The sequence below is a fragment of the Oreochromis niloticus genome, linkage group LG13 (genome assembly GCF_001858045.2).
Source record: "Oreochromis niloticus isolate F11D_XX linkage group LG13, O_niloticus_UMD_NMBU, whole genome shotgun sequence".
Lineage (NCBI taxonomy): Eukaryota > Metazoa > Chordata > Actinopteri > Cichliformes > Cichlidae > Oreochromis > Oreochromis niloticus.
Genome location: NC_031978.2, coordinates 33,534,264 through 33,560,598, shown reverse-complemented (window position 1 = coordinate 33,560,598; position 26,335 = coordinate 33,534,264). Strand labels below are relative to the sequence as shown.

The 26,335-nt window shown below is 38.0% G+C and overlaps 1 protein-coding gene across 6 annotated transcripts in view; it reads right to left on the bottom strand.

Moving 5' to 3' along the window:
- ltbp1 (latent transforming growth factor beta binding protein 1) overlaps positions 1-26,335 on the bottom strand; it is a 161,089-nt gene that overhangs the window by 77,121 nt on the left and 57,633 nt on the right. For 5 of the 6 annotated variants that reach the window (XM_025897470.1, XM_025897472.1, XM_025897473.1 and 2 more), the window contains exon 5: positions 23,337-23,504. In XM_025897470.1, the coding sequence (XP_025753255.1) occupies positions 23,337-23,504 (168 nt within the window). The remainder of the gene's footprint in view (positions 1-23,336; positions 23,505-26,335) is intronic. The other variant, XM_025897471.1, reaches the window with a different exon arrangement.

Sequence of the window (26,335 nt, the reverse complement as noted above, 5' to 3'; positions counted from 1 at the left end):
CAAAATCGTAGTATTTGTGCAAAAACATACTATGACTGCTAAACCACAGTATATCTGTTATGTTATAGTATTACTACTAAGGCATAGTATTTCTACCTAATCATAGTATTCCTTCAACATAATAGTATCACTGCAATTTTATAGTATTTGAGCGAAATCGTATTATTTTTGCAAAAACATATTGTCTGTTAAATCACAGTATATGTGTTATGTTATAGTATTACTACTAAGGCATAGTATTTCTACCAAATCATAGTATTCCTTCAAAATCATAGTATTACTGCAATTTCATAGTATTTGAGCAAAATCGTAGTATATGTGCAAAAACATACTATGTCTGCAAAATCACAGTATATCTGTTATGTTAAAGTGTTACTACTAAGTCACAGTATTTCTGCCAATTCGTAGTATTTGTACTAAATCATGGTACTTGTGCAAATCATACTATTTTTTGCAAATCATAGTATTCGAACCAAAACATAGTATTTGTACGAAATCATATTATTTCTTCTAAATCATAGTATTTCAATCAAATCTCAGTAGTTGTGCTGAAACGCAGTATTATTGCCAAATCATAGTATTTGTACTGAAACATAGTATTTGTGCCAAAAGAGTATTTCTACTAAATCATAGTACTTGTGCCAAATCATAGTATTTCTGCCACATTGTGCTAGTTGTGCAAAAACATAGACTGTCTGCAAAATCATAGTATATCTGCTGAATACAGTATATGTGCCAAATCATAGTATTTATAGCAAATCATAGTATTTGTGCTAAAACATAGTATTTCTGCCACATTATAGTATTTGTGTAAAACCAGAATGTCTGCAAAATCATCATATAGCTGTGATGTTATAGTATTACTACTAAGGCATAGTATTTCTTCAAAATTATACTATTTTTGCAGAAACATTGTACTTCTGGTAAATCATAGTATTTCTACTAAATAATAGTATTTCTGCCAAATCATAGTATTTGTGCCAAAATATTGTATTTGTACAAAGTCATAATATTTCTTCTAAATCATAGTATTCCAATCAAATCTCAGGAGTTGTGCTAAAACGCAGTATTATTGCCAAATCATAGTATTTGTACCCAAACATATCAGTTCAACTTATTTAACTCTTCTCAACAGCCCAACACCTCTTCTTCACCCCGTTTCAGCAGAATTGTGAGTTTTTTCACCCCTTTTCAGCACAAATTCCAGCTTTTTCAGGTGTTTTCAACAGAAATCTCTTTTTTAGCAGACATTCTGCTGATTCACCTGTTTTCAGTGCAACGTTCTACTTCTTTACCTCTTTTCAGTAGAAATTCTGCTGATTCACCTATTTTAAGCAGAATTTTCAGCCTTTCACCTCTTATCAATACAAATCTCAGTATCTTCTGCTCATTTCAGAGGAAACCTTTTCACCTCTCCTCTTTTCAGTACAAATTTGAACTTCTGTACCCCTTTGAAGCAGAATTTTTGCCTTTTCACCTCTTTTCAGCAAAAGTTTCTGTTTTTTCACTTGTATTCAGCATAATTTTTCAGTTTCTTTACTGCCATACAATTTTTGCAGCTTTTCATCTTTTTCAGTCATTTTCAGCAGACAGCTTAAGCGTTCCGGCATCCACACAGCATTTTCGCAGGAAATGCAAATTTTTCTAGTTCTTTATTCCACTATAATCTAGTTGCTTCCGTACGTTTTTTGGCACTTAACTACTCCCTCAGTTTTCAGCCGATTTTCACCGTTCAAACTCTAAACTGTTCTGCTCTTTCTGGAGATGGGTGCTATGACTTTTGGTACTTATAACTATTATACTTTTGAAAATATTACACTTTTTTCCTTTAATTTGTCCCATTGAAATGAATGGAAAACTTCCACAATTCTGCTAAAACTTGCTTGCTTTTGAAACTTAACTACATCCTCATACTTTCACCTAGAAACTCCATTCAAACTTTAAAACGTTCTCAAATTATTGGGCTATTCCTGAGTGATTCAGCTTTTTCATATCTGTTACAGTTTTCATCTTATCCCTCTTTAAGTTTTGAGTTTCATTTTTCATTTTTGAGTTTCTTCTCTCGTCATATCTCCGCGACGGAGGTACAAAGAGCAGTGAAAATCGCAGTCAAAGTACACCAAAGTCCGCTGATTCACCCAGTACAAGAATTATGACTTCTGAGCTAGATGGTCTTCCTTTGTTCCTGCGCTAACGATTGAGGAGAGAGCTGCTGGGAAGGGGAGCAAATAGCCCATCCTGTATTTGTTGGGGATGGTGTGTGTCACATAAATGTGAGTTAATGTTCCATGCTTAAGATGTTTACCCTGCTACTAGTGTGTATCGGTTTTAGTTACCTTTAGCGTATGTGCTAGTTAGCGATAGCTATGGCAGCACAGTTATTTGATTGTTTTGGGCTTGTTCCTGCTTTGTTTGTTCCCCCTGCAAATTTATGTGAATTTGTACACTATAATATCACTGTATTACGTAGTGGCTAAGTAGGAGGCTAACTGTTACTAAGTGCATCAGTGTACATAGGTCATCTCTTGTGTTGGAGTGCCCTCTTGTGGCGCCTTTTGGGTAGTACCTTAGTAAATGTGAACACTGCAAGAAGTGGTATCAGACTGGTTTGTAGTGGAGGAATTTGTTGCCAGTTTCTTTAATCTTTAATCTGTATTCATGTTGTAATGTATACCCTGTTCTTAATCATAGAAACCACACCATATCACCCCTCCACATCCTCCTACTGTATGCCATATCTCCCTGTAACATCCATCAGACTGCCAATAAACTCCACCTGTGATAATCTAATCCCTGGATGTTAGCCTCTCCTTCTGACCGAGGATAGCTACTATTGCAGCACCACCCAGCATTAAACTGACGTACACCATTCTGCTAAATCATAGTGTTTGTGCCAAACAATAGCATTCACCCAAGTAATAGTATTTCTGCTATGTTGTATTATTACTGCTCATAGTATTTCTGCCAAATCATGGTATATGTTCCAAAGCATAGTATTTCTTCCAAAACATAGTATTTCTTCCAAATCATAGTATAACTGCAAAATAAAGTTTATGAGCCAAAACATATTTTTTGTGCTAAAACATAGTATTTGTGCCAAATCATAGTATTTCTGCTAAATCCTAGTAATTTTGCTCAATGATAGATTTTCTGCTATTCTGTAGTACTTTTTGCTAGATTATAGTATTTCTGCTAAGTCAAAGTATTTCATGTAAATCATAGTATTTCTACCAAGTCCCAGTGTTTCTGCTAAATCATAAATCATACATAATGTTTCAACACAAATTGTATGATTTGGCTCAAATACTATGATTTGGCAGAATTTTCTATGTTTCAGCACAAATGCTATGATTTGTAAGAAAAAATATTATTTAGTATAAATACTACGTTTTAGCAGAAATGCTATGTTTTAGCACAGATTCAGCTAACAACTATGATTTGTCACAAGTGCTATGATTTGGTACAAATACTGTGATTTGGCACAAACACTGTGATTTACCAGAAATACTGTGATTTGGCAGAAATACTATCATTTGGATCAAATATTATGATTTAGAAGAAAGACTATGTTATATTATAAATACTATGTTCAAACTTTTAAAAAATTCTGCTATTTCTGCTAATGTGTGCTATAAAATATGGACCTCAGATTCTTGTTAACGCTCCATGGCAGAAATACATACAAGTACACAGCCTGATGAAGCAGACAGAAGCAGTACCTCTGATTGGTGAATTTGAGCAGAACCAGGTTGTTCTGCCTCTTTTCAGCAGAAATTCTGCTCATTCACCTCTTTGCAGCGCAACGTTCTGCTTCTTTGCCTCTTTTCAGCAAAAATTCTGCTGATTCACCTCTTTTCTGCAAAATTTTCAGCCTTCTCACCTCTTATCAGCACAATTCTCAGCAGCTTCTGCTCATTTCAGCAGAATGGTCAGTCTGTCCACCTCGTCTTTGTGAGAATGAGTTTGGCTCAGTGAGATGAGTAGCCGCCTTGAGACTAGGAGGGCCAGGTTCGAATCCTGCTTAGGGTGAAAAAAATTTTTTCACCACCATACAACTTTTTGCAACTTTTCATCTTTTTCAGCTTTTCAGCAGACAGCTTCAGCGTTAAGGCATCCACACAGCATTTTCGCAGGAAATGCAAATTTTTCTAGTTGTGTGGATGCTTTAGGCATCCACACTATTGAGTTCCTGTTTCTCTTTATTCTTTATTATTCTAGTTGCCACTTTTTGTATGTTTTTTGGCACTTAACTACTTCCACAATTTTCAGCCGATTTTCACCGTTCAAATTTTAAACTATTCTGCTATTTCTGCTAATGTGCGCTATATCTTTTGGTATTTTTTGCTATTATACTTTTTAAAATATTAAGCTTTTTATGCAATTTTTTGTCCCATTGAAATGAATGGAAAACTTCCAAAATTCTGCTAAAACTTGCTCATTTTTGAAACTTAACTACTTCCTCATACTTTCACCTAGAACAGCCATTCAAACTTTAAAATGTTTTGAAATTATTGGGCTATTCCTGAGTGATTCAGCTTTTTCATATCTGTTACAGTTTTCATCTTATCCCTCTTTAAGTTTTGAGTTTCATTTTTGTGATTTTTCACAAAATACATGCGTTGTTATGGTTGCTATGCACTTGGCTTTCAGTGTGCCACTGAAGGTTTTGCAGTCTTCTCTTCATGTCCGAACAACTTCTTGCTACTTGCTCAATTTTCACTCAACCCCCACAAATTATACATCAAAACGTAGGTATTTTTGCTGGCTTTCTGAAAATGTCACTGTCATTGTTGTGGGATTTATAGAATTTTGGCAAATCTCCTCAGACTAAAACAAAGTCGCAAAACTCTCCATAGAAAGTCAATGGAGAGCTTGTTCAAAATCACCGCTTGATTTCTGTAATGAGAGGCATATTCGAATCGTCATATCTCCTTAACGAAGCAAAGTTAAGACATGAGGCTTGTCCCAGTATATCTTCAGACACTCCTGACGCTCACAATTCAAGAATTTCTTTCTCACCTATTACTGTTCTGAAATGAGTTAGACTTGTTTGAGGGTAGGAAATTCGTCCTTCGCTCAGATTTCTTCAGATTTCAAACTCTGGAAATGAGGCACTTTTTTCTCTCGTCATATCTTTTTGATGGATTTCCACACAGACCTGAAAATTTCCATGACTGTTCACCAAAGCCTGCTGTCTCTTACGGTGAAAGAATGATATCAATACTCCAAATAGATTTAGAGTTAGAAAGCATTGTTTGAGGGCAAGTCAAGGCAGTTTTCGCTTTGCCTCTACTCAGTTATGGTGCATTAGAAGTCAAATATCTTCAATAATTCATATTGTAATGATAAATCATGAACACCTTAAGATTCCCCCATCTCTTCTGAACAAAACGGTGTAAGAATGACTGTTCTAGCCCCTAAGGTTAGGAAATTATAGCCATTTGTTTGAGGGGAATCCTCACTATGAAAAATAGAAAGCACAAATCCTGTCTCTGTGCTGCATGTGTGTAAAAACAGGTGCACCTGTTTTGGCGGGAAAAAGTATACAGCCTCTCTGATTGGTGGATTCAAATTCAGCAGCTCCCAGGCTGTTTGGCTGCTGCTGCTGCTAGTGTGTGTGTGTGTGTGTGTGTGTGTGACAGAGAGAGAGAGAAAGAGAGGGCGAGAGAGAGTTTTTATGGGAGCATCTTATTATATGATTTAAATTCAATAAATTTAGACAGGTTGACTGAATTTGATCCTATGTTTCTCTCTGTGCTTGTGTGTTTCCATATGTGTCCATATTTTTGATTGTGTGACTGTTATACTTTTTTTTGCTGATTTTTTTTTCCTTTAACAATTACATTTGAAGGACCCTTAAAATGTTCAGCATTTTTTCAGCTGTTCATTTTGCTTTCCCAATTTTTCTATTTAAAATATTACTATTGTGCTAAGTCATAGCATTTCTGCTGCTTTTCAGTATTTGTGCTAAATACAGCATTTCTGCTAAATCATACTATTTCTGCTTTTTATAGGATTTGTGCTAAAACATAGTATTTCTACTAAATGCAGTATTTCTGGGTAATCATTGTATTTCTATATATTTCTGCCAGGTCCCCAGGGAGTCAATCCTCTGTAAGGACTGTAATATTCAAATTTACATATCAGGACCTGCACGACTTCACAACCAGCCAATCATATCTGAGGGCTGGCACATTCAAATTTGCATATTGGGGCATTCATGGATTCTAAGACAACCAATCATATCTGAGGCCTGGTACATTCAAATTTGCATATTGTTGCCTTCATGGTTTCCAAGCCAGCCAATCATATCTGAGGGCTGGCACATTCAAATTTGCATATTGGGGCATTCATGGCTTCTAAGACAACCAATCATATCTGAGGGCTGGCACATTCAAATTTGCATATTGTTGCCTTCATGGCTTCCCAGCCAGCCAATCATATCTGAGGGCTGCCACATTCAAATTTGCATATTGGGGCCTTCATGGCTTCTAAGCCAACCAATCATCTATGTCATATATCTATAATATTTCATATTTTTATTTTAAATGGTCAACATTTCAAGATTCCCCCCATGTCTTCTGAAGAAAACGGTCTAAGAATGACTGTTTTAGCCCCTATGGTTAGGAATTTATGTTTTGTTTGTTTGAGGGGAATCCTGTCTATGAGAAATAGACTGCAAAAATCCTGTCTCTCTCTGTGCTGCGTGTGTAAAAGCCTGCACTTGGTGCACCAGTTTTGGCGGGAAAAAGCACACAGCCTCTCTGATTGGTGGATTCAAATTGAGAAGGTCACAGCTGTTTGACTGACCTAGAAACATGCTGTTAACAGCCCCTGTTCACTTGCTGCTGTGTGTGTGTGTGTGTGTGTGTGTGTGTGTGTGTGTGTGTGTGTGAGAGAGAGAGAGAGAGAGAGAGAGAGAGAGAGAGAAAGAGAGACACACACACAAAGACCCTTTTTAGGGCAGCATCTCATTGTTGGATAAAAATATAATATATTCAGACTGGTTGACTGGCATAGACCCTGTCTGTGTGTCTCTCTCTGTACATTTGTGTATCCATATTTGATTTTCTGTGTATTTGGTGATTTGTGTATCCATATTTGATTTTGTGTGTATCTGTTGGCTGTTCTTATTTGGGGGTTTTTCTAAATGTATTTTTATTTTATTTTTTCACAGGTGAACAAAAATTAGTTTTGGGCAAACTTAACCATGTTCCTTTTTATTCAGCTTGTGATTTTACCTTTCCAATATTTTCACTTAAGTTATTACTATTCTGTTTAATCATAGTATCTGTTCTAAATCATTGTTTTTAAGCTATATTGTAGGATTTCTGCTAAATCATAGTATTTCTACTATATTATATTTTTCTTTCTAAATATAGCATTTCTGCTATACAATAGTATTTCTGCTATGTTATAATATTTGTGCTAAACTGGAGTATTTTTGCTAAAACATAGTATTTATATAAAATTACAATATTCATAGTATATTACAGTGTCTCTGGTAAATCACAGCATTTCTTCTATGTTGTACTGTTTTTCTAAATCATAGTATTTCTGTAATGTTCAAGAATGTTTGGCTAAATATATTCTTTCTGTTATCTTATACTATTTCTCCTAAATTCTTGTATTTTTGGAAAGTTATCGTGTTTCTGGTAAGTTACAATATTTCTGCTAAGTTCTGCTATGCTATTGTATTTCTGCCAAGTATTATGTTTCCTCTAAGATATTACAGTTCTGCTAAGTTACTACATTTTAGCAAAGTTCCTTTGCTTCTGCAAAGTTTTTACAATTTCTTCAACTTTTCAGCTTTTTCAGCTAGTTTCATCAGACAGCTTCAGCTTTAAAGCATCCACACTGCATTTTCGCAGGAAATGCAAATTTTTCTAGTTCTAGTTGCCACTTTTTGTACGTTTTTTGGCACTTAACTACTTCCCCAATTTTTATGCTATTTTCACCGTTCAAATTTTAAACTATTCTGCTATTTCTGCTAATGTGCGCTATATCTTTTGGTATTTTTTGCTATTATACTTTTTAAAATATTAAGCTTTTTATGCAATTTTTTGTCCCATTGAATTGAATGGAAAACTTCCAAAATTCTGCTAAATTTTGCTTGTTTTTGAAACTTAACTACTTCCTCATACTTTCACCTAGAACAACCATTCAAACTGTAAAATGTTCACAAATTATTGGGCTATTAATGTATGATTCAGCTTTTTCATATCTGTTACCATTTTCATCTTATCCCTCTTTAAGTTTTGAGTTTCATCTTTGTGATTTTTCACAAAATACATGGGTTGTAATGGTTGCTATGCACTTGGCTTTCAGTGTGCCACTGTAAGTTTCGCAGTCTTCTCTTCATGTCCAAACAACTTCTTGCTACTTGCTCAATTTTCACTCAACTTCCACAAATTATACATCAAAACGTAGGTATTTTTGCTGGCTTTCAGAAAATATCACTATCATTGTTGTGGGATTTATAGAATTTTGGCAAATCTCCTCAGACCAACACAAACTCTCAAAACTCTCCATAGAAAGTCAATGGAGAGTTTGTTCAAAATCACCGCTTGACTTCTATAATGAGAGGCATATTCGAATCGTCATATCTCCTTAACGAAGGAAAGTTAAGACATGAGGCTTGTGCCAATTTATCTTCAGACACTCCTGACGCTCACAATTCAAGAATTTTTTTATCACCTATTACCATTTGGCCATGAATTGGGTTTGTTTGAGGGTAGGGAATTTGTCCCTCGCTCAGATTTCTTCAGCTTTCAAACTCTGGAAATGAGGCACTTTTTTCTCTCATCATATCTTTTTAATGGATTTCCACACAGACCTGAAAATTTCCATGACTGTTCACCAAAGCCTGCTGTCTCTTACCGTGAAAGAATGATATTGATACTCCAAATAGATTTAGAGTTAGAAAGCGTTGTTTGAGGGCAAGTCAAGGCAGTTTTGCTTTGCCTCTACTCAGTTATGGTGCATTAGAAGTCAAATATCTTCAATAATTCATATTTTAATGATAAATTGTCAACACTTTAAGATTCCCCCATCTCTTCTGAACAAAACGGTGTAAGAATGACTGTTCTAGCCCCTACGGTTAGGAAATTATAGCCATTTGTTTGAGGGGAATCCTCACTATGAGAAATAAACTGCAAAAATCCTGTCTCTGTGCTGCGTGTGTGTAAAAACAGGTGCACCTGTTTTGGCGGGAAAAAGTACACAGCCTCTCTGATTGGTGGATTCAAATTTAGCAGCTCCCAGGCTGCTTGACTGACCTAGAAACTTGCTTGTCTCTCCCTGTGTGTGTGTGTGTGTGTGTGTGTGTGTGTGTGTGACAGAGAGAGAGAGAAAGAGAGGGCGAGAGAGAGTTTTTATGGGAGCATCTTATTGTATGATTTAAATTCAATGTATTTAGACTGGTTGACTGAATTTGATCCGGTGTGTGTCTCTCTGTACATGTGTGCTTCCATATGTGTCCAGATTTGTGATTGTGTCACTGTTATACTTTTTTTTGCTGATTTTTTTTTTCATTTAACAATTACATTTGAGGGACCCTTAGCATATTAAGCATTTTTTCAGCTGTTCATTTTGCTTTTCCAATTTTTCTATTTAAGTTATTACTATTGTGCTAAGTCATAGCATTTCTGCTGCTTTTCAGTATTTGTGCTAAATACAGCATTTCTGCTAAATCATACTATTTCTGCTATTTTATAATATTTGTGCTAAATACAGCATTTCTGCTAAACCATACTATTTCTGCTATTTTACAAGATTTGTGCTAAATACAGCATTTGTGCTAAATCATACTATTTCTGCTATTTTATAGGATTTGTACTTAATATAGTATTTCTGCTTAATTATAGTATTTCTGCCATTTTATAGTATTTGTGCTAAAACATAGTATTTCTACTAAATGCAGTATTTCTGGGTAATCATTGTATTTCTATATATTTCTGCCAGGTCCCCAGGGAGTCAATCCTCTGTAAGGACTGTAATATTCAAATTTACATATCAGGACCTGCACGACTTCACAACCAGCCAATCATATCTGAGGGCTGACACATTCAAATTTGCATATTGGGGCATTCATGGCTTCTAAGACAACCAATCATATCTGAGGGCTGGCACATTCAAATTTGCATATTGTTGCCTTCATGGCTTCTAAGACAACCAATCATATCTGAGGGCTGGCACATTCAAATTTGCATATTGTTGCCTTCATGGCTTCCCAGCCAGCCAATCATATCTGAGGGCTGCCACATTCAAATTTGCATATTGGGGCCTTCATGGCTTCTAAGCCAACCAATCATCTATGTCATATATCTATAATATTTCATATTTTTATTTTAAATGGTTAACATTTCAAGATTCCCCCATGTCTTCTGAACAAAACGGTCTTAGAATGACTGTTTTAGCCCCTACGGTTAGGAATGTATGGCTGTTTGTTTGAGGGGAGTCCTCACTATGAGAAATAGACTGCAAAAATCCTGTCTCTCTCTGTGCTGCATGTGTAAAAGCCTGCACTTGGTGCACAAGTTTTGGCGGGAAAAAGCACACAGCCTCTCTGATTGGTGGATCCAAATTGAGAAGCTCACAGCTGTTTGACTGACCTAGAAACATGCTGTTAACAGCCCCTGTTGACTTGTTGCTGCTGCTGCTGCTGCTGCTGCTGTGTGTGTGTGTGTGTGTGTGTGTGGTGTGTGTGTGTGTGTGTGTGTGTGTGTGTGTGTGTGAGAGAGAGAGAGAGAGAGAGAGAGAGAGAGAGAGACAAAGACAATTTTTCGGGCAGCATGTCATTGTTGGATAAAAATATAATATATTCAGACTGGTTGACTGGCATAGACCCTGTTTGTGTGTCTCTCTCTGTACATTTGTGTATCCATATTTGATTTTGTGTGTATCTGTTGGCTGTTCTTATTTGGGGGTTTTTCTAAATGTATTTTTATTTTATTTTTTCACAGGTGAACAAAAATTAGTTTTGGGCAAACTTAACCATGTTCCTTTTTATTCAGCTTGTGATTTTACCTTTCCAATATTTTCACTTAAGTTATTACTATTCTGTTCAATCATAGTATCTGTTCTAAATCATTGTTATTAAGCTATATTGTAGGATTTCTGCTAAATCATAGTATTTCTACTATATTATATTTTTCTTTCTAAATATAGCATTTCTGCTATAGAATAGTATTTCTGCTATGTTATAATACTTGTGCTAAACTGGAATATTTTTGCTAAAACATAGTATTTATTTAAAATTACAATATTCATAGTATATTACAGTGTCTCTGGTAAATCACAGCTTTTCTGCTATGTTGTACTGTTTTTCTAAAACATAGTATTTCTGTAATGTTTAAGAATGTTTGGCTAAATATATTCTTTCTGTTATTTTATACCATTTCTCCTAAATTCTTGTATTTTTGAGAAGTTATCGTGTTTCTGTTAAGTTACAATATTTCTGCTAAGTTCTGCTGTGCTATTGTATTTCTGCCAAGTATTATGTTTCCTCTAAGATATTGCAGTTCTGCTAAGTAATTACACTTTAGCAAAGTTCCTTTGCTTCAGCAAAGTTTTTACAATTTCTGCAACTTTTCAGCTTTTTCAGCTAGTTTCATCAGACAGCTTCAGCTTTAAAGCATCCACACTGCATTTTCGCAGGAAATGCAAATTTTTCTAGTAATGCGATTCATATTCGTATATATGGAGCCAATCAACGTCGTTGACAGGCTATGACAGCGTCCTTATGTGCCGACACCGCGGTGTTTTAGCTAGCAAAGCGGCCTGGCTGATGTGGAGTGAAGCCACATTAATGACAACGTGTACAACCATTGGAGATGTGAGCAGGACAGACGGAACAATTGACAGAAAAAGTGTGGACTTTATACCAGTTTTTAAATTGTGTTGATAGGCCACGTAAAACCAGAGTTATGATAAAAAGATCTGCAATGTTTGGTTTTCTTCCTGAATACTGTCGTTGTTTATATTTACTGCGGGAAGAAATGGTAAAAACGGCGTTTTATAAGAAAAAAGGCTCGAAAGCCTGTGAGCAAAAACAAACCCCACCCCCTGTCCCTTTCCTATTCGTCCAAAAAAGTACCATGTCGACCAATCAAAAAATGATATGGCAATGTGGCATCTAGTTGTTAAGAAACGGGAGGAAGTTTTAGGAGTGACGGCGGTGTTCTGAGATGTGAGAGATTTGAGACGTTTAGCGCAAATCTTGTGTAGTTAGTGTGTAGTTAGTGTGTAGTGTAGTCAATAGTTTTGTTGTGTGTGTCAGAACAATGAGGCGACTGCTGAATGTTACAGGTGTTACAGCAGTGATACATCTCCTGTTGTCAGGCCTGCAGGTATCAGGCTGTTGTTCTCCTTTATCTCATAGTGGACAGAAATTATTTTTGGAGTGTCACAAATAATTTGTGTGGCATCAAATTTGATGTAGAACAGCTGATTGTTCTGTAAATAGTTTGAAATGTTTATTTAAAATGCCCTGGCTGCATTTAAAAAAAAATAGCTGCAAAAAACTTTGTTTGCCAAACTGAGTTACTTTTTTAAAGAAGTAACTATATGATTAATTGCCCAACATTGGTCATTATATACTGTATTTGGCAGACAGAGTTACAGACTCTCTCCAAGACCACAGACTCATAATACAAGTCAGAGCTTTATAAAAAAAAAAAAAAAAAGAAAGAAAGAAAGAAAGTTGTGTTTTCGAAATTGGAGTTCAAGTTATTTTTACTTCCAATAGTGTTAACATACTACACAGGTCAATGACTAGATTTTTTTTTTTAAATTTTCATTGTAAGTGGGCTAAAGCAGTTAATTAAAAGTAGTCTAACATAAATGTAAACGCTGTAATCTGATTATTTTAATAAACCATGTAACTTGGATGGATTCAATGCCGGCGTGACCACAGTGCACACGTCTGATGTCGCTCACAGTGGTCCAAGGGACCGCTCAGGGAGTTTGTGTGTTCGCTCAGACACGTGAAAAATTAGAGGGAACATTGCTCATCAGCACAGGGCACACCACATGGACAATGTCCTGTATACCAGCTAGTATGGAATTCACCAGTGTGCGAGTACATGATTTACATGTGCTTAATCCCTGCTTATTCCACTTTTCATTTTACTCAGTATGACTCTCAGTGACATGTATAAATTCTATAAAAGAAGTGGATGTAACTACTGCCATCTAATAGTGTGTACATTATTATTTTAAAGCCTCTTGGACTGAGAATTAACCACATTTTTGGTAACAAGGATAGAGCTGGCTAGAACTGAGGGGTCATGTGACTGAAAGAGCAGAAGACACTTTGCACAACCATGTGGTAGTCAATCACAAAACAGCCTGACTTTAGAGTATACCACTTTTATGTTGTCTTTTTTTTTGTTTTCAAACATTAACTGCTGGACAATTTAAAGTGAGATGTTTGCTAATAGGAACTATCATGCTTTTCCTTATTTTTGTCATACACTGTTGCAATGTCCTGTGGGCCAAAAGCTCAGGCTTCAGACTGCTCTAAATACTTGGGTTTTAGGCATTTTTTTCTATTCTTGGACCTGAATGATGTCAGTAAAGATGGATATCCTTTAGACCTTCATCTCAGATAAACAGCTATAGTAACAAACACAGTTTAAACTACTTGCTGTCCAGACCTGTTTCTGTGGGCCATCCAATCAGAAGGCTTTGGCTTGAAGGGAGAGGAGTAAAAATAACTTGTTTCAGACAGAGAGTGATCTTAGATCCAGTTTAGGGCTACGTCCACACTAATGCATTTTAGTTTGAAAAGCATCGTTTTCTCTCCGTTTTGGCCTCCCGTCCACACTGAGACAGCGTTTTCGCTGAAGGAAAACGCAGTGTTTTGAAAACACTCTTGAAAACGCATACATTTGTAAAAGGTGCTTTCACGTCGCAGTGTGGACAGACTTTTTGAAAACGATGACACATTTTAGTCATGTGTTGCAGTCAGATGACTGACCAATTAAACTAACATAGCGGAGGGCATTATACAGCAGTTGTTTTGTTTGCTCTCAATTTTGACAGCCCTATTAAAGATTAATATCAGTTTCTACAGTCAAGCCCATAATTATTCATACCCCTGGCTATTTTGGCTATTGACTTTTTGCTAAAATATAAATAAAACCTGAGAAATATTTTTTTCCACAATGATGCCTCTTGTACATCGTTTTATTATCTTTTGGGAGACACCTGTGTCATTTCTGGTCAAAAAAGAACTTGCTGGTTGAACAAAAGAAACTTTAAGTCAAAATTTGGCAGGGGTATGAATAATTGTGGGCTTGACTGTACATGCTCCAGATAGCTTTTCTACAAATTTTTTAATTTTCACTCGCTTTTGCAACTTTTGTGTCACTCGCAGCAGCAACTCCACCTCATTGTTAGTCCATTTTAAAAATTCTGTGCTTTTCCTCAACATTTTGCCACAACGTTTCAAAGAGCCGGAAAGTAAATAAGCAGCAGACAGATATGAGGTAGGTTGAATCATCTTGCGTTTCACGCATGCGCAGTACTGGAACGTAAGCGTTTTCGGCCATTTCAATGTGGATGCACAACTCTGTGAAAACAACTGAAAACGATAGTGTGGACGCGGAGCATTTTCAGACGAAAACGCTGTTTTTAAATCTATTCGGGCTAGTATGGACGTGGCCTAAGAACAATATAAGGAATATTTCTAATTGAGCAAATCCAATGTATTGGAATCTAAGAATAAAAATATAGATTTGTAAATGAGCAGCACAGGGTTCAGTGTCCAGCTCACTCAACACTAAAACCTTACACATGTTCTGTCATCATGAGCAGTTCTGTGTTTGATTTGTTGCACTATATTTAGACTTTGTTTAGTGATGTTGGGATTTACTTACTTTTATGTTAGATTACTGAAGCTGTGACACCATGGGTGCAGTGGGTTACTGATTTAATGACCATCATCGTGTTTGTTCAGATTAGATGCCCTGCTCGATGTTTAAAGTAAAGAGTTTTAGTACAGAAGCACAGATGATATCACTGATGTGTGTCAAGAGTGAGTCACTGCTCACTATAATATAATCAGTATAACGGTAATGTGAGTGTATTGCAGCGAGACTTTCTGTACATGAACATGAAATTTATTCTAATCAGCCAGACAGAATTGGAAATTAAAACTGGTGTCTATTACAAACCTGTTTCAAATAAAGGCCTACTACCTTCCACAGTCGAGGTACTGTAAATACAGGTAGTCATCACTGTTTAAAGAAACATTTTGTTTGCTACTCTAAATATGATTATATTTAACAAAATAAACAGCCTACACTTAACTAGCTGCTATGCCCATAAACTGCACTTCTAATTGGAGACGGTGAAGTTGCCACCTGCTGGGATATAAAGAATGCAGATTTGGTAAGCCCAAATGGAAAAGCTTGAGAAAGAAGAACTGCAAGACCAAAATGGAAAAATGTGTTCTCAGTCCTCGGCAGATAACCTGCGGAATTTAATGTTTTTATTAGAGTGAGAACTGCGGAAGACTCAAGACATCATAAACCAAAAATTATCCTTTCGTGAAGGAAGGATAATTCTTATGTTCAGAATGAGCACCAGCAAGTGTGCACACACTGTGATTTTCAAAAGCACCTCTTTGAAAATGAAATGTTGAGATCTAAGACCTCTGTTTTTCCGTTCTCCATTTTTTATACTCACCTGAGATAATAGGACAGTCACTCTCAGTGTTGAGGTTTTATATAGTAAACCTGAGTCTCATTGCCTGTGTTCTTAAAAGATTATTCACTCTCAAAGGAATTCCATTTAGCACGACACATGTACTGTATACATATCCCCTCCACAGAAGCCAACAAAGTGAATATTAAAGAGGCTATTCGTTCCAGCTTTCAGTTTCTGTAAATGGCAGTTTTAGCCAAGACCACTATAGTCAAACGATCATTATTTCCACTTGATTTATATTTTTTGCTATATTGAGCAGAGAGCACACCTTTCCACACTTCAGAATACAAACATGGACATCCAGGAGGACCCCCAGCCCCCAGAAAAGGGTATGACAGCAAATAATATATTAGAGTGTGTATGAAAAGAGGAGTTGGAATGAAGGGGGTTTGCAAAGTAAACAGCTTGTAGAGCATGCTCTATGTGGTATTTGCCAGTTGAATCCATGGAAGGATATCAACTGGGTACTTGTGCACCTTAAAGCACCACAGTCAAAATATTTTTAATACATTTTTAAAATATTTGTAACATTCTAACCACTCAGCTCCTGATATTACTCAAACAATTTGTCTCTGACAGTGTCCTCATGAAAACCAGAGCCTAGGGACAAAAATAACAAAAGTTCAAAAGGTCAAAACACTGAATGTCCGGTTAGCATCCCCAGAAAATTTAGGACTGATGATGAATTTCATGAAGCTCCCTCAGCTGCCACAACCCTGCTGCTATACACACAAAAGTAGTTTTCCAGGATGAAATTTCAAAGTGTGAAGCCAGAGGATTTCACCAAGTCTTCTGGAAAACGCAGGTTTTCAGCTGATGTGACTGCAAGTGGAGAAAAGGAAAGAGGAGACACAGATTCCAAAAGCTGATGAATGTTCTACGAGTCTTTGTCCAGAATCAGAAACACTTCTGCTGAAAAACTCCCCATAATAACTCTGGAGATGTCGCTTCTGTTCATACATACCTGATCGATGATAAAACTGTACGCACTTTGGACAATAACTCTGTAATAACCATGTGACTGTGTGCAGGATAAGACAATAAAAACATGAAATATATCTGTACTGATAAACGAAAACAATTAAACTCCTGGAGGATTGTGTCCCAGCACTGTTCCAAGTGGGACCTTCACATTTAGGGAGTTAGTCTGTGTCATATTTGGTTTTGGAAAGGGACAGTAACTGTGCAGAGAGTGCATGATGTTTGCACACTTCTGACAATCACCTGCTTCTGTCAGATGGTTTCAATTATAAAGAGTTTGTGCTAGGGAGCAGGCACAGGTAACGGCCATTTCTTTCTTCAAAGATTTGTCTTCTCGTGCCTTAGAAAGATTGCGACTGCGGTGCACATGTGAAAACAGCACAAAAACATGACGCAGTTAAGTGTTCAATAACTCGGTAACTTTGGAGTTTATTTTCTCTGTGTCTATGTGGTCTCTCCAGTTATTCCAGCCTCCTTCCACTGGACAGGCATTGTGTCACGTTAACTGGTGATTCTAAACTGGATGTATGTGTGAACTCTGTGTTAACCCTGTGGCAGACTGTCTATCCATCCAGGGTGTACCGCCTCACAATATGACAGCTGGGATAGGCTCCAGCTCAACCATGACTGTGACTTGGACATGTGGAAAAGGATGGTTGGATGGATGGATAGACTAGCTAAGAATAGCTAAACTGACTTGAAAATGAAAAGTCAAATTAAATCAAAGCTGAGACTTGCTAACATGTGGTACCAGTTATTTCATTTAAAACTGAATGTGAGAATGAGCATAGCCTGAAGAACAAAAAATGTGTCTAGACTGTTTATGCAGGATTCGTTGCATATAAAATGAAAGTATTGCTGAAAGAAAATGAAAGCTACTTTCCTCACCATAAACTGGTACACCTGTATTTCTCCTTTAGGCCCTACTGCTTTGCCTTCCACACACACTCACACCTCCCACCAAAACTTTATTTTTCTTAAATCCAACTGTAAATGATTTGATATTGTCTGGACTGCAACAAATGAGCTGGCAGCCACAGGCAGCTTTAATAAAGGGAAGCAGAAACTGAGGGCCAGAAAGCTCTCAGCACTTGGCAAGAAACTGGACTCACCTGGGAGAAAATATGCCAGAGGAGCTGGAAAAACACCACTTAATTCCACTCTACAGGGGCTGCAGTGGGCCAAATAGGATACACATTGAAAAGAGTGAACCAGAGATTTTTTTAAAAACATATCCTGCTGTTTGCTATGACGTTCTTGCCTGAATACTGTTGTCTATCACCAAACCCCAAGTAGCTTTTACCTAACCTTTGCCACGAATTACTAATTTTCCAATATTTGCTAAATTGACCGCATTAGGGGTGAAAAATAGATTACATGGACTAACCTCACCTCTTAATCTTTGAGTTTTGGTGTTTTCTGCCCCATTGCAACAGGTGTATAAAACCAAGCATCAAACCATACAGTCTGCCTCTATAAAAAATTATAAAAGAATGGATTCTCCTAAAGAGGTGAATGAATTTGAGTGTTGTAATATGTGTTACTCTTGCAACTAGTCAATCTGTTCATCCCTCCGTGATCAGCTGTAGGTGGAAGCAAAACATCAAATGCTTGATATTTACCAGAGAGCTTCATGTCGCAGTTACAAATGTTCTAAATGTTGCCATCTTTGATTATTGTTGCACATGTTCAGAATTATTTCCTTCATCTATCAGTCCCAAAAGTCTAATTCTGTTCATCTGGACGTTTTCCGTGGGAGAAACATTTCGTCACTCATTCAAGTGACTTCTTCAGTCTCAGCTGACTGCAGGTTTCCCCAACCTTATAAACAGTACATCACATCATGAAGGCCCTGAGTAAATGTGGTTATCTGAGCTCGGTGTCCACATTCTCACCTACAAAATGTTCAAATCAAACGATTTAAATCTGCATTTCATCGTTTTATAAATGGTTTAGTAAATCTTATCAACGCCTTTTTGTGCTGTAGCCACAACGCTGTGACACTGCTGTCACAGCAGTAACAAGACTGGCCTACTGCAAATGTTTTAAACCTTCACCACCACAATAATTAGTGTGTAGCCCCAGCGCATGGAAAAATAAAATCACAAATTATTTACATCATTTCTATGTACAATATTATTACTATAGAGAGAGTGACAGAGAAGAACCATGAACTGCAGCCAGTGAGGCTGAGACATTCACACAGATGGATGATAGACTAGGCTGATGTCCCAGTGAACATTTTTCTGCTGATTAGCTTGTGAAAAGCCCTGAGGCAGCTAACTTATAACCAGATAGCATCTGACTGAAAATAAAGTTTATTCCACTAGGATTATTCTAAAGAGGTAATAAATTCTCCAGAACACAGAGAATCCGAAATGACAGGACTTGTTTAAACTTTGTACAGCTTTAGAGTTTCTATTTTCTTCTGTTTACATGAAACTTACTGATAAATGCATCATCAAGTTGCATCTTCTGGACATGAGATCTCAGTTAACTGGCCAATAATGAGTATAAACACATCCATAGTTTAGCTAATCAGCACTCGTCCCTCACCACCTATCTCATGAGGTAAGTATGATAAACAAGACGAGCAGGATTTATTCTGTCTTGGTTCTTGAAGCTCACTATAGTGTGCAAGTAACTTTCATCTAGGCTCTGGCCTGCACGCTGTTGCTGGAATGAGAAAGACAGAGGAAGGAAGCGCTTGAACTTTAAGGGGAGGACGAAGCAAGCCTGGACAAGCATGTGAGCTCATAGCAAATGTTACGGCAGTAAACATGTTTGTGCCTGGTGGTGCCTTTTGGAGCATTTTTAATGCAATTACCTGTGCAGCTTTGGTGTGTGAAGTTCTACTTTTTTATTAGCCTGTTATTTAGCATGAAGTAGCTAATATTAGTTTCTGTGCAATGCATCATCCTAACCAAGTTTACTCACATTACATGATAACTGAGCACGCCACCATTCTCAACTAAATAGGCACAGTTCTGGTTGCCAAAAATGGCAATTTTAGCCAAAAAACAGCAAATGGTGAGTATTAAAAATGCATTGCTGGTGCCATGGTATTCACAGTAATGTGGAGTGGAGTGGGAGAGTGACAGATGGACTGGTGGAGTGGTTACAGTACTGTGGATGCTATGCTGGTCTGCTGTGGTGAGAGCTGGGCATGAAAGTGAAGCTGTTCATTTACTGTTCGATCTGCAAATGGAGCATGACAACTCTAAAATCGTTGAAAGATTTAGCAACTGCAGATGTTTTTTTTAGAAAACCCATTTTGCATGATGCTTTTTGTAACATATAAGAAAGAATGCCAGTTAGCTGCCACGTCAACTTTCATTTCTCTCAATCCTATGGTGGGAAATGGTGCCCATAGTGTGGGGTGACCACATTAGGCAGAGACAGCGTACCCACGATATCCCCAGATTCTATGTGTGGGACCCACATGTGCCCACACATGCGTATTAGTGTATTACCACCACTAATTGATATTGAGTGTGGAGTAGAATATTTCTTAAAAAAACAGCTAGTTTTAACCACTCCCTTATTCACAAGGGTTCAGCACATTATATTACACCAGATACTCTTCCTGACACAACCCTCAAGAGATTTCTGGCTCCTCCCAAGCACAAACCTTGCTCTTTTGCTTCATAGTCAGACATGTAAGGACAGGACAGGACCACCTGTCCTAACAAACAAACAAACAAACAAAAACAAAAACACAATTCAAATCCTATCCTACTAGTCAGTCTACGTCCATTTGCTGTTCACTTCCAAAGTTCTTTTGCAACAAGATAAAATTCAATTTAACTTCCATTTTATTGAGGTTATAAATCATTCTCTCAGCTTCATATATGTTCTATGGTTTCATCTTCCCCAGAATATATCCCTGTATGCTGTTTCCCTATTATAAATACAGCGTACATACCCATACAGGGCCACAGTGGGCAGGTATGGATGAATTGTGGGACTGTGTGGGCAGGGCAAACCAACACTTATCCCACACAGGCCCTAAGTGAGCATCTGGACATAGGTCTTACAGCAGTGTTATGAGTTTTCTCTATATAAAACCTATATAGGGGCCCCTATCAGCTGTGTGCAGGCACACCCAACTGGGGCCCATGTGGGATAAATGTAGGTTTGGCCTGCCCAAACAACCCCACAGTTCATCCACAGCTACCCGGTGTGGGCCCGCATGGACATGTTTGCTGGGCAATCATATGATTACTGGATTACTTCAGCAATATTCATCTGCTTTATAACTTCACTCCAGCCTCTTCAGTGCATCCCCAACCCCTCTTGAAGTTTTTCACTTTTACCACTTTTTGGTTATTGGTTACTGGCTCCAATACTAATGTCAAACCCTGTAAACATTCACCTAAAGTTATATTTATTCAATAGCCAGAAGGGACTTCAGGCAACACTGTTAATCCATCCCAGTACAAAAAAGAAAACCATCCTTCCGGGTCATTCACAGTTAACAGTCTGAGGCCTTTTTTCCCTGAACTGGTGTTACTCCAGTCATACTAATTTGTTCAGCTGCCTCAGACAGGAATTCAGTGAGTTCCACTCTTCCCATGTTTATTCATGTGTCACAGCCAGATACACTCATCTGCTTCTTGTAAGGACTCAGGCAGGTTAAGACACAGTCTGCTGGCTCTGTGAAACACGAAACAACACCCATGCCATATGCTCTATTACACAGGAGTAGTTCATGGCATTCTCAAGTTTTAATCTAATTGTCTACACTAATCTTGAGGCCATTAACCCTACCTTTGGTTTTACTACCTGACACATACATGAAACAAACCATACAATTCTCCCAAACTGTAATGGACATGAAGGGTTAGTAGTCCTTGTTCCCTTTTGGTTTGATTTTTTTCTCTGTACCTTGTAAATGTTGTTATGATCTGTGTAAATGTGCTTATCCATATCTTAAAAGTTGGCGGTCAAAAATCAAAATTCAAGATCACATCGCAAAAGATGTCCTTAGCTTTAATTAAACCCACCAAACATCAGATACCCATGGAGATTATTCAGGGATAAATCTGGTCAGCCAGTTATGGACTGGCTGACCAGACTTTTCATTTTGTCTCTAAATTTAGTTGAAAAGCTAAAGATGAAAAACATCAGTCTTTAGGTACACCTAATTTCAACCATTCACCAATTAATATCACAGATTTTTGCCATTTTTGGCCATTCTTCAATAACTTGGCACTGTAACATCACCAGTTGATATGGCTAACTGCTGTCTGGTCACAGTTGGCTGAATTAGACTGAGGCTGCTTTCTGATTGGTTTCTCCCATATCTACTATTAACTCAATGTTTCAGCTTTCTCTGCACTCAGCAGCTTTATTTGACTATGCTGTAGAAGAGTCCAGTTCTAGCGGAGATACAATAAAAAACTTTTGTTGGTTTGCTAGTTACAGCTAGCACCCGAAGCACTGTATATGATACTGACTATCTTTCAGATTTGTAAAATCTTTCTGTTGATACCAAGACGTGTCTCAGACATAGTGTTAGTTATCATCCGTTTATGGCACATTCAATTCAATTTTTTTTTTTTTATAGTGCCAAATCACAACAGCAGTTGCCTCAAGGCTCTTTTTATTATAAGGTAAAGATCCTACATTACACAGGGACAGACAACCATTCACGCTCACATTCACTCACACATTCACACCTAGTGACAATTTGGATTATCCAATTAACCTATCCCCTCAAACTGCATGTCTTTGGACGGTGGGAGGAAGCCGGAGTACCCGGAGGGAACCCACGCAAACACGGGGAGAACATGCAAACTCCACACAGAAAGACCCCGGCCTGATGGTGGAATTGAACTCAGGACCTTCTTGCTGTGCGGCAACAGTGCTAACCACCGTGTCCCTGTGTGTTGGCCCTACGACAGACTAGCGACCTGTCCAGGGTGTACCCCGCCTCTCGCCCTATGACAGCTGGGATAGGCTCCAGCGCCCCCCGCGACCCTGGAAAGGATAAGCGGAAGCGAATGGATGGATGGATGGATCCTACATTATGCAAAATAAAATTATTAGCTTTGCATAGTACTTTTGTTCTAAGCTCCTTAGGCTGTGCACAGTGCCCCTTCATGTTGCCATTCCCACCCAGTGACACAAACGGAATCTGTCCAGTGCTGACTCAAAAAGCTAGACAAGATAATGGTGACAATGGGCCACTCTCATCAACTGTCCAGCTGTTCTTTTTTGACATCACACATCAGCAGTTAATGACAAAAAATCACCAGAATTATTTAAGACAATACACAAATGGAAAAATTTGGATTTGTGCAATGCTGGTCAAAAACCGACATTAGAAAAATATATGACTGTTTAGCTATGTTCACCATGTAAGTTTGCCATGAGAGTCATAAGAGACAGTAAAATGATCATCCTTAAAATCAGCATAATCATGTTAAAATACAGCAGACTCTTTTCATTACAGCACAATAATTTCACACCTGTGTACTGTTGTGAACGAACTTGGTAATAAAATGCAAAAGATTTTTATGTCAACAACACGTTTTTCCACCAGCAGCTCTAATATGACAGATTTGAAGCTTGTTAGTAGTAATACCACCCATCTAGATTGGTAATGTGCGCAACCAACAAAAGCCAGGATCACTTACCTACTCTGAAGTTGGGTGCTGTCAGGGTATCTGTGGCATGACCATTCTCACTGATGATGGTGGTGGTGTTTCCCCGCTCACAGTTGTTGTGACACCTGCCACCTATGCAGGTCAGTTTGCAGACAGTGGGCGTGAAGACCACCTTGATTCTTCCCGTATGGTTGCCTGCTGCCGCCAAAAATATGGCACAAAGCAAGACGAGAGGGAGGGAGAGCAGAGGAACTTCGGTTATTCTTTGAGCCACTGGAAGTGAAATTACTTTCATGTTGAAGCTTGTCTCAATCATCTGCTAAGGCTTCAGTCAAAACAACGACTAAAAAAAGAAAAACACAAAAAATACAGCTACTATGTAATTTTCAATTTCTCGAAAACTTGTGTCTTGGCCCAACACTTCAAACTGCCTGCCTATCTATTCCTCTTCCTTCTCCAGTGCTCCTAAATCCAGGGGCGCCTCTGAAATATGAGCAGGAATAAAGAAAAAAAAAAATTGTGGAAGCAGGAGAAGTCAGCAAACAAAACTCTGGGATTCCTTCCAATTCGTCATCAGAGGTGGATATCGGCATATCTTCCAAAACAGACAAACAGCAATTATGCCACCTTCAGCTCCAGTACAAGCATTCCTTGTCCTTCGCCTTTCTTTTCCTTCTCTCCTTCCCCTTGATATTTACTCTTAAGAAACACTAGCACCTCAAATAAACAGCAAACTCTCCCAAAATCTTTTACTATGAAGGCACCAAATCCATAAAAAAGTTGCACCAGTCTTCCAAAGGACTGAAAGAAAAAAGCTTATCTCCCCGTTCCTATGTTCGCTAAATATTCCTTCTCCACCCTCATGAAATCCAGCCCTCAGTTAATACTGACAGGAAAAAAGGAAGGCTTCAAAGTACACAGCATGTGTAACCTACTGTTTAACACATACACCTCTTTAGTTACATGAAGCTTTTTTCTTTAATTTACTCAATTTTCTTCGCCCCCAGTCTTTTAATATCTCTTCCCTATGCAGTGGTTCTTGGCATCCCTGTGTCAGGTCCAAACCCCTGTCTCCAGCACTCAGTGCTTTGTCTAAGGCTGTCAGCTGTTCGTGCCAGCGAGTGCAGACTCGTGGAGTAAATCCAAGGAGCTGAAAAAGAGCAATCTTTTTTTTTTAAACCTGAGAGCTGTGAAAACCACTGGATAAAACACCCCAGGCTACCTAAACATTCCCTAATAGGTGCAAAAATTAACTATTAAACAGGGACTTAATGTGATGTAGCGGTTACTACCCAAAGCCAATGGAAACTGGTTTTAAAAATAGTGCCAGGATTATATATAGACGTCCAAAATTTAAAGTCTATACATGGTTTGCCCAATTCCCCTTGGAGGGAAGATTATTTCCAAAAGGAAATAAACAAGGAAAAGAGAATGGCAAAGAAACTGTGGGCAGGGGGAATGTGGGACTTCACTTCTTTAAAGAACAAAATATAAACAAAACGTTCCAAAACATCCATCTGGAAAACTCCAATCTGCAAACAATTTTGAAGCTTTTTAAAGCATACATTCGTCTAAAGAAAATCAAATGTTAAGGTTTACTGAGCCACTGTGTTGATATATAGTATTATATAGTATTAATATAATATAATAACAGGAAGAAAACTCCAGCAGAACCAGGCTCAGGGAGGGGAAAATGCAAATGCATCAGTTTCCCTCTTTAAATGAGAACATGAAGAGAGTCTGCTGCTGAAGATAGCCTGGATAAAAAATTCAAAAGGTTGAAAGCTGATAGCGATCAATAATACTGTCTCTGATAGAGATAGCACTGGACATGTCTGGACACCAGGCGTTTAGGAAGTCAGCCTACCCGGAGAGAACACACTCAGCTATAGGAAGAACATGGAAACCCCACATAGACAGGCTCTAGCCAGAAGGTGGATTCAGACTAGCCATCAGTGATAACCCACCAGGCCAAGCTGCTGATGCTCTGATACCTGTACATATTACTGAGCACTAATGGGGTCCACACAGATCCATAAATTGCCATGTGCACCTTCAATCTATCACCGATGCCAGGCTTAAGATCTGTGATTTCCAAAGAGAATTTTCGAGTGTAGTTGGTCAGACTACAGGAAAAGCTTTCCACTTCTTAAAGGAACCTGGGCTGAGAGACAGCGTCAGGGTTTCAGTGGAGTTTGAACTTTAACTTCTGGATGCAGCAACAAGCTGTTCTCACTAACAGGGCTTTGAGAGGCGGTCCTGAGTCTGTGCTGTGATGTCCACTAGAGAATCCCGTTTGTCTCACTGTGGCATGTCAGTATAGCACTGTTATAGTCCTACTCACCACTCAAGGCCTTTTAGACTAGTCACATTTACAACCATACAGCCCTTTATTCCACACACTTCAAGCACTTTATCTAACATCCATGGCCACTTCTAACACCTAACATGCATCTTTTTGGATTATGGGAGTACCGTGTCTATATCAACATAGATAATTCTTTGCAATTTTAGATTTAATGACGTACTCTCTTCTTTACTGTTGAATGATTCTGCTTCTCCTGGAGGTTTTTGTAAACACAGAATTGTGTTACTGGCATGTTTCTGATGTTGTCGTTAGATCACAATCTCATGGTTAGCAGGGACTGATCTGTGTAGAGTTTGCAGGTTCTCCCAGTGCCTCAGTGGGTTAACCGCAGGTGTAAATCCAAGACAGATACAGTGCTTATACTTGTAGGATAAAATCCTGACAAAAAATGTAAATGTGGCTCATAGTGAAATTATTTTTGGATAGTGTAGAAAAGCACTTTATGTTATTAGAATTCCAAAGGGTTCACTTTTACTTGCAACTGTACCTCAACGTGACATAAATATGAAATCAAAATTATGATCACGGTTTAAAGAAATAAACTTCGACTGTAGGCTGGAAATGAAAAACAACCGACTGTAAACGTTAGAATTTCCCATGCTGCAGAAGTTTTCTTGTCAGGACAAAGTAAACATTTTTATTGATTAACCCGGTGAATTAA